Source organism: Apis dorsata, unplaced genomic scaffold, assembly GCF_000469605.1.
Source record: "Apis dorsata unplaced genomic scaffold, Apis dorsata 1.3 scaffold_1093, whole genome shotgun sequence".
Taxonomy (NCBI): Eukaryota; Metazoa; Arthropoda; class Insecta; order Hymenoptera; family Apidae; genus Apis; species Apis dorsata.
In genome coordinates, this window is record NW_006264191.1 from 48,556 (window position 1) to 57,181 (window position 8,626).

At 20.8% G+C, this 8,626-nt stretch overlaps 2 protein-coding genes across 3 annotated transcripts in view; one reads left to right on the forward strand and one right to left on the reverse strand.

The window, feature by feature from the left end:
• Positions 1-4,638: 4,638 nt before the first annotated feature.
• Positions 4,639-7,450, reverse strand: LOC102679810 (origin recognition complex subunit 2). Of its 2 annotated transcripts, XM_006624660.2 has the most exons (9): positions 7,145-7,450; positions 6,945-7,061; positions 6,660-6,869; positions 6,235-6,494; positions 5,927-6,141; positions 5,727-5,856; positions 5,409-5,649; positions 5,098-5,331; positions 4,639-5,000 (listed from the first exon to the last, which is right to left on the reverse strand). In XM_006624660.2, exons 1-9 carry the CDS (start codon positions 7,197-7,199, stop codon positions 4,801-4,803), a joined length of 1,662 nt encoding a protein of 553 aa, XP_006624723.1. In that variant the 5' UTR covers positions 7,200-7,450; the 3' UTR covers positions 4,639-4,800. The 2 variants fall into 2 exon arrangements, with proteins under 2 accessions (XP_006624723.1, XP_031370519.1); XM_031514659.1 differs by lacking the exon at positions 7,145-7,450 and having other exon boundaries at positions 6,949-7,061.
• Positions 7,451-8,046: 596 nt separating this feature from the next.
• LOC102679929 overlaps positions 8,047-8,626 on the forward strand; it is a gene marked incomplete at its 5' end in the record, with an annotated part of 1,478 nt that continues 898 nt past the window's right edge. The window contains 2 exons of the mRNA XM_006624661.2: positions 8,047-8,388; positions 8,463-8,582. Of these exons, the coding sequence (XP_006624724.2) occupies positions 8,047-8,388; positions 8,463-8,582 (462 nt within the window). The remainder of the gene's footprint in view (positions 8,389-8,462; positions 8,583-8,626) is intronic.

Sequence of the window (8,626 nt, forward strand, 5' to 3'; positions counted from 1 at the left end):
CGTAAAATAAAAAATAACTGTACACATTTTTTATATTGTTTAATGATTGTTTGTGTAAAAAGAAACATTTATAATTAAAAAATAAAATTTAAAATTCCTCTAAGTAACAATATTTTGCAAGAAAGAAAAATTGTAATTTTATAAATAAAAACTTAAATTCTATATTATGATACTTAATTATCATTTTCATTTTTTGTTGAAAAATATATATATATATATAAAAACTAAATAATGAAAGTTACTTAAGACTCTGACATTCTTTCCTTCAGTATGTTTGTCTAATAAGTAAAATTAACATAAGTAAAATTTTTATGATGAAATGCATATAACTCTGAAAAATGAACGAACATATTACACAATTTAATTTCTATGCAGAAATTGTAATTTAACCTTCTATATAACATCATGTAACTAGTGTGTCTATATTTTTTTTTACTTTTATTTACTTTATTTTATTTACTTACCATTATATTATTATACTTTGTATTATTTATTATTATATTTTATTTTATTACTATTATATTTAAAAAATGATAAATTCGTAACAATTACTAATTTCTAGTTTTTAATCTAAATATCAAAATCAGAAACAATCATCAATTATAATTTTTTTTTAAATTAAATTTAAAAAAAAAATTATTTTTCAAATTAAATTTAAAAAAAAAATTATTTTTCAACAAATATCAAGAAATGAATAAAATTATTGCCCAATAAAATCTAAAATATAATTAAAATAAATAAAAAAAAAATCTCATTTTTGCTCGCTCTTGTATTTACAAACATAAAAATTTTATATGCCCTCCAGTAAGAATAAAAATTGTAAAAACGAAGCAAACTTGGTCGAATGAGTGAAGAAGGTGATATTGTAACAATGGAACATTATTTAAACGTAGTCATATGCGCGCTCGCATAATGACGAGGACGCATATGGAAAGAATCATAGTTGAGATAAAAGAGTTCCATGAGTCATACACGTATGTAGAATCTTGACTTGATGATCGTAAGTGATCCTTGACGCTTAACGGCTCCACGACCTCGATTTTAGTTAAAACAAGCGGAAATTGGTTAAGCGTCCGCGCACACCGCTTTTGTGCCATTGTATGCGTCAGCGAATTTCCGACAATAGTGTTCGTAATTCGAAATTACCATTTTGCGAATGCATTCTCTCTGTTAATTCACACGTTGATCGGATGAAATCTCGTCCGATAATATCATGAAAATACTATTTTATCAGCCAAAATAAAACATTTCGATGAAAAGGAAATGATTTTGAATTTTATAAAAAGATTGTAAATTATAAAATTGAAATAAAATTTGAATGAAAATCATAAGAAATCAATCTTGAAATATATATATAATCTTAAATGTAATAACTTATATTTATTATGTCATTAACCATGAATGATGAATATCATTTAATGTCACTATATGCGAAATAAGTTGACACGAAAGTAAAAGGCAATGACCATCGCAGAAATGAACAGACAACTTAGAGAAATTGGTTTGGCTTAAGAAAAGTGAAATCCATATAAACATCTTTACGTGATATTAACAGAGGAAACAGACAAAAAGGCCAAAATAACTTTCACGTTATTTCAATATTTAGAATTTATTATTCTAAATTTGAAAATCTTTGTTTTTAAAGAATCTGTGAAATGATTCGATTAAACATTCTTAAAATAGATAATTGCAGTTACATTGAATCGCATAGTAATCGTCCATGACAGCTATTCGAATTTATAAAATAGCAAAGGTTATAACTATATTAATATCAATAAATATTATATATATTTATATATATATTTATATATTGATATTTATATATTGATACTTTCCAATAATATTTTTATATAATACCAATAATTGCATGCTAATAATAATTATTTAATAATAATTTTTGTTTTTTTATTAACCTTAATAAAATATTTTAAATAATATTTTAATTTATTTTTTTCATTTTTCAAGATAATGAATAAATAAAATCATATGATTTTTTGATAAATAGAAAAATAAAAATTATTTATATTAAAATATAATACGATTTTGTTTTAAATTTATAATTAATTTTTTGAATGTTACTTTGTACTTACGTTACAGCTGTCTAACATATCTGAAAGCTTTAAACAATGAAATTTCCATTTCCATATGCTTCTACTTGGAGTAAAAAATAAATTACGGATATTTACAACACTTCTTCGTAATAACAAACGAACTAATTTAAAATAATTTAAAGAACGGTACTGAAACACAATTACAAAAAAAGCGTTTGAAAAAGCAGAAAACTACGAACGTTATCTAGCGGAAGAAATTACAAGATTCAAAGAATCAACAATTAGAAACCATACTGTCGATAAAGATGGTTACTATATTTTATATATTAAATTGAAAAAATTCAACATCTTTATTTTTATTTTTTTCAATATGATTTTTATCTTTAAGTTAAATTAATTATACATGAAAATAATATTGAAGATAATATTAAAATAACAAAATAATAAAAATACTTTTAAAAAATAATAAGAAATATTAAAAAAATGGCTTCTTTCAATATTTTTAACTAAATATTTAAAAAAAAAACTGAAAAATAAAGAGTTCATTGTTAAATTTATATATAATAATAATACATAAATTAATTAAAAAAATTTAATTAAGAACACGACCATATTTCAGTCTTTCGTGCTCCTTCTTCAAAAATATTTAGTTTATAATAATACATTATATACATAAAAAATTTTCAATTGTTTTGTTAATTGAATAATGATTTAATATATATTTTTTAATATTGATAATTATAATCAATATCAGTATCGTATAAAAAAAAGCATATTTTTAAACAGAAAATAAAATAATATATTAGACAAAACTATAAACTAGTCTTTTGATTTTCTTGTTATTTTAATAACTTCACACATTAACACACATTTTATATTAGATCACAATTATATTGTTATAATAAAATAATTTATCTTTTTTTAATATAAATAATAAAACATAAACAATTATATTTCTATATCATTACAAATTATCATTATGAAATTTTTAAAGAAATCAATATGAAATTACAATTTGCATGAAAAATTTATAAAATCAAATATTAATATTTTAATCAAAGAAAATTAATGGAATAAATATAAAACATTATATAATATATCAATGTCAATATTAAGATAACTTATCATAAAATTAAACATATATTAAATGTCTCACCGAAACATTTGTGCCAATGTAACTACTTCAGTGCCACAGCAAATGTGCTTATAAATTACCTATAACAAAGAAAAATTAAAATTATAATTTTAATTTTTATATTTTATTTAAAATGTATTCATTCTTCAAAAAATAAAATAGTAAAAAATTTAAAATATTATAAATATAAATGCAATTAAAATATATATATATAATAATTTAAATTGTTTTAAAATCATAAATATTAAGCTTTAAAGCAAGCAACATTAATGATATGTAATAAAATAAAAATTTAAATATGAAACAATAAATTTTTACTATTTTAATAAATAAATTTTATTTTTTTTTTTTATAAATATAGATATATATTGTAATATTTGACATATGTTAATTACAATAGCAACAAAAAATAATAAGTTTTGTTACGCTTTTATAACAAAAAAATTGATCGTCATTTGCAACTGTTGCTTGCTAAAAGTTGAAGGTCATATTATGTAAAGAATTGATCTACAATATGAAATTTCATTAATTAAATTATGAAAAATATATATAAAAAGTTGTTTCTATTCAACAAAGCGATTATTCGGTCATTGTATACTTGCCAAAGTCAAGGTCGTCCAACTTGCCATTGTAAGGTCAAATCGTCATGTTTACAATGTCAAATCAGAACTGTAATTCACGCAACGTTGCACACACGCACATTCTCACGCACTAACATTTTAAACGAACTTACGATATTATTCATAGCTTAAAAAAGGCAAAGCATCCCGGCAGGATTGAATAACCTCATTAAAAAGTTCTCTACGACAAAAAGTTAGGTTAAGTAAAAATTGAATTAAATAACAAGCCGGTAACTGTATACAGTATTATACAATTATATTTTTATTGCTATCGCAAAACTTTATGTAATACTAATAATTTTTTTAAGTTTTATTCGTCGTTAGATCAGAAGAAATAGCAATTGCTAACAATGTAATTACCTATCTAAATTGAAGAATATATGCGTTAACAACGAGCTTTTGGTCATTTAATCTTTCGCTAACGTGTAATTCTGTCTATTATCTAACATATTTGACATCTTATTGCTGTTACTGTATTCTACACTACCCGGCTATCGTATCATAATCACGAGTATAAAATAATGCACAATACAACCACTGGCGCTTCGCGTCCGAATAGTACTAGCGTTACATATATGTTACCAACGTGATGTTACAAATATATCTTAATTGTTTTGATTTTGATTCTATATTCTAATTATTATTGTACTCACAATATGTGTTCATACGTAAAAAAATATATAAAATTTTATAATTCATGACACATAATTATTAAACAGTTATTAATAAAATTTAATTAAAATAAAAAATGTTATAGAGATACAATATATAATAATTAAAGATTTAAATATATTTTTTAAAGGACATAATATAACAATTATATAGTTCATTATTTTATTTTTGAGATATTTTATTTTTTATTCTTCTTCAAAAAATAATTTTAATAAAAATTATTATACAAAAAAATGCATCAGAAAGTATAAATAATTATAATTAATATATATAATATATATATATATAACTATGACACCATGATTTATTGTAGTTAAAAATATCACACATCATGTTCATCAAGGAACTGTTTTAAAAGTCCATTATTTAATGGAATCATAAGATATTCAATACTATCAATATTGCGTTTTATTTTCACTAGTTTATGATCTATAAATTCAGTTAATTGTGCTCGTAAAGCCAAATCCGAACTTACAAGAAAACCTTCACGAGCAGCTCGATAAAGATCTTTAAATGCCATTCCTATTGAAAAAAAAAAAAAATAAATAAAACAAAATTTTTAAATAAATTTAAAATTATACTATTTTATGTATTATTTTCTTAACAAATTTTGAATTACCAGTAAAATTAACATTATTATTCTTGCTCAACTGATATTTAGCAAGTAATATGTAAATTGATTTAGCATTTGAAGTTAAAGAAAGAAAAACATTATGAAGAGATGACAAAGCAAGAGCACCAGTTTGCTGAACCAAAAGTGAACTTTCATAAGATGTTTCTTCTTGATATGGTAAAAATGTTGTTGTGTCCCACCAAAAGAAATTAAATTTAGAATGTTTTGTATGATCCCATACTATAAATATATAATTATGTAAAAATTATCAAATAATAAATTAATATAACAGATATTTATTAAAAAAGTGATCATACAAAGTGGAGCATTGATATGATCAACTGATGCTAAAATTCTAATATTTGGTATACTTGCAAGACAAGACAATAAATCTTGAACTTTATTAGAACGTAACATTATACCATCTATATTATGTATTAATAAATAAAGTCTATCTTGTGGATTTTTCATTAAAGCATTTTCAATAAGTTCTATACATTCAATTGTATTACCAGAACAATTTAATTCCAATAGATCAGTAATTATACTATCCAGTATCTAAAAATATATATCATATTATTAATTATTATATCATTTAAATATATTGTATATTTTAATCTTATTTATAGACTTACATCTTTTGTAGTTAAACTAGGAAAAAAGCCATTTATCACTAGAGATGGATGATAAGATATATTTTTATGAAAATCATTAATTAAACATCTTTTTGAACCTACACCATAAAGTAATACAGTATAACCTTGTCTAAAACAATATTATTATATTTATTAAAAAATCCATAGATTTTAATTTTTTTATATATTTTAATACTTACTCCATAATAAAATACCACATAGGAAATAATGTTGTATAATTTTTAGTTAATGAATAAATATTTTTTTTATGCTGTGAAGACACATAATTTTGATTTGCTAATAATTGTTCCAATTTTTCTTTTGTCAAACGAGAATTACGTAAATATTCTAGTGTTCGATCAGATGTAATTACTTTTTCTGATTGTGTTACAAAATATTCATCGGTTTGCATATGCTTTAATTATATAAATACATATAAAAATAACACTGATTATTTTTATATAAACTATACAATTTATATTTATATATATATCTATATTTTACTTACAAAATCCTTATGAATAATTGAAGGCTTATTTTTCCTACTTATTCTTTTTGGTGTACTTAATAAATTTGATTGCAATATAATTTTTGGTCTTTGAAATTTTATTTTTTCTTTATTTTTTTCATCATCGCTAGATTCTATATTCTCACTATCATGTGATTCATCTTCACTATCTTCAGAGGGAATATAATCACTAGGTTCAGATATACTTTCACTTTCACTTGAGGTTAATTCAAATCTATTTTTTTGAGAGATGACAGAAGCTAAATATTAAAAAATTAAAATTATTATATTATATTATTATCATTGATATTATAAATATAATTAACATATTATATTTATATAATATAAATATAAATATAAATAAATAAATATATAATATAATATATAAATAATTAATAAATAAATTACATTTTAAACTATTATACCTTTTGAATCTTCTTGATATTTCTTAAAAGTTTTCAATTGCTTTTTATAATTTAAATCTATTCTTTCAAGAACTATTTTAACTGTAGGTAATGTATTAATATTAATAGGTGTACGACATAAATGTGCTTTTTGTGTCATGGCATTTCGTTTACTAGATGTTTGAAATTTATATAATGCTTCTCCGCTAATATCATCATTTGAAAATAATTCTATAAATAAAATAATAAAACAATTAATTAAAAAAAAATTAATACAATATTAAATATATTATTAAAAAAAATTACCAACTGGCTTTTGTATATTTTCTTCTACATCCTTAAGTTCATTTTCTATTGTACTTATTGAATTTACATTAATATCTTCATCAGAACTAACTGATGTATTTTTTTTTAATTTTTCTTCTATAATAAAGAAAATTATAAACAAATATATTTTTAAATAATATTATTACAATATATTGTGATTATTCATTTTATTATATTACCTTTAACACGAGCTTTTATTCGAGAAGATCGTCGTAAATTTTCAGTAGTAGACATTTTGTTTTATAATTATTTTAAAATTAACGCATAAAATATTAATATCTATTTAAAAAAATACAACAATCTAAAAAAATAAGCACTTTTAACTAAAACTTATCAATATTATTGGTAAATCTGAACCGCCTTTTTTGATTACTCCAAAATATATGGCACGTGATTATCAACCAATTACATGTAGTAGTGTTCCAATCTGCACGATAATTGGTTGATTTAGTTAAATACAATAAATATTATATTTGTTGCACTAATTATATGAAAATTTTTTAATTATAACGAATAATATCTTCATAAGATTCAATTATTATTAATAAACTTAATTACCCATCTTAAAAAATTTATTTCGCTGTATAAATTATACAATTTCAAATGAATAAATTATGAATAAAATGTATGTTAATTGTAAACTGCACTTGATTTTCGCATACTATTAACATTGAAGAATATCCTTAAGTATAATTAAGTATTTAACTATTGCAAAAGAATATTACACATAATATTGTAAAGAATATGATAGTAGATTCCAACCTATAAATTAATCGGTTTTGTTGTGATATTATTATCGTATTTCGAATTATTTAACAACATATATATTAAAAAATAACATTATATATTTTATTTCGAATATTGTACATATTTATGTGAAAATATAATTTTCATTTTTCATTTCATTGATGTAAATAGTGTAAAATTTAATGTTAAATATTAATTTTTTTACATAGTGAAGTATTATATATCTAATTATTATGTAAATTGTATATTAATTATATATTAAATTTAATGAATTACGTTTAAAGAATTTTAAAACTATAAATAATTTTATTACATACAGTAATTCTAAAAATAAAATAAAATTTTGATTGTGTTAAATATAATGGATATAGATGTGGAAGATTCGTTAACTAAATTAAATACTCAATTGAATAAAAGTATGGTTCTAATGGATACAGGAGAAAATGAAATATCTCAACGAAAAAGTAAAAAATCTATAAAGATCAATACAAGAATTCAACCTGCTAGTCCACCTATTACTTCACCTATATCTAGAAAAAGTATTTTAAAAAAAACTGAAAAAAGAATCATAGTAAAAAATGAATTAGAACAAAATATAAACAATAGTAATTGTTCAAATGAAACAAATCATAGCGGATCATCTATAAATGTAACGCCTACTATAAGACCACATAATGTAAATAAAATTTGATCTATATATTCTTTGTTTAAATTAACTTATATAATAAATTTTTATTAATTCCATTTTAGATTAATGATTTAATACAAGGAGAAAATTTAATTGTAGAAACTACAGATTCTACATTTAACTTGGATGATTTATCTGATAATGAAGATATATGGATCATGGATATTCCTACAACAGTAAGTTAATAGTCAAATATAAAAAAAAAATGTATTAATATTATATATAT

Coding starts and splice junctions, on each gene's coding strand:
- LOC102679810 (XM_006624660.2), bottom strand. CDS start 7,199: ATGTCTACTACTGAAAATTTACGACGATCTTCTCGAATAAAAGCTCGT. Junction 6,495..6,659: donor ATATCAAGAAGATTCAAAAG/GTATAATAGTTT, acceptor TTTAATATTTAG/CTTCTGTCATCTCTCAAAAA. Junction 6,142..6,234: donor CAATTATTCATAAGGATTTT/GTAAGTAAAATA, acceptor ATATAATTAAAG/CATATGCAAACCGATGAATA.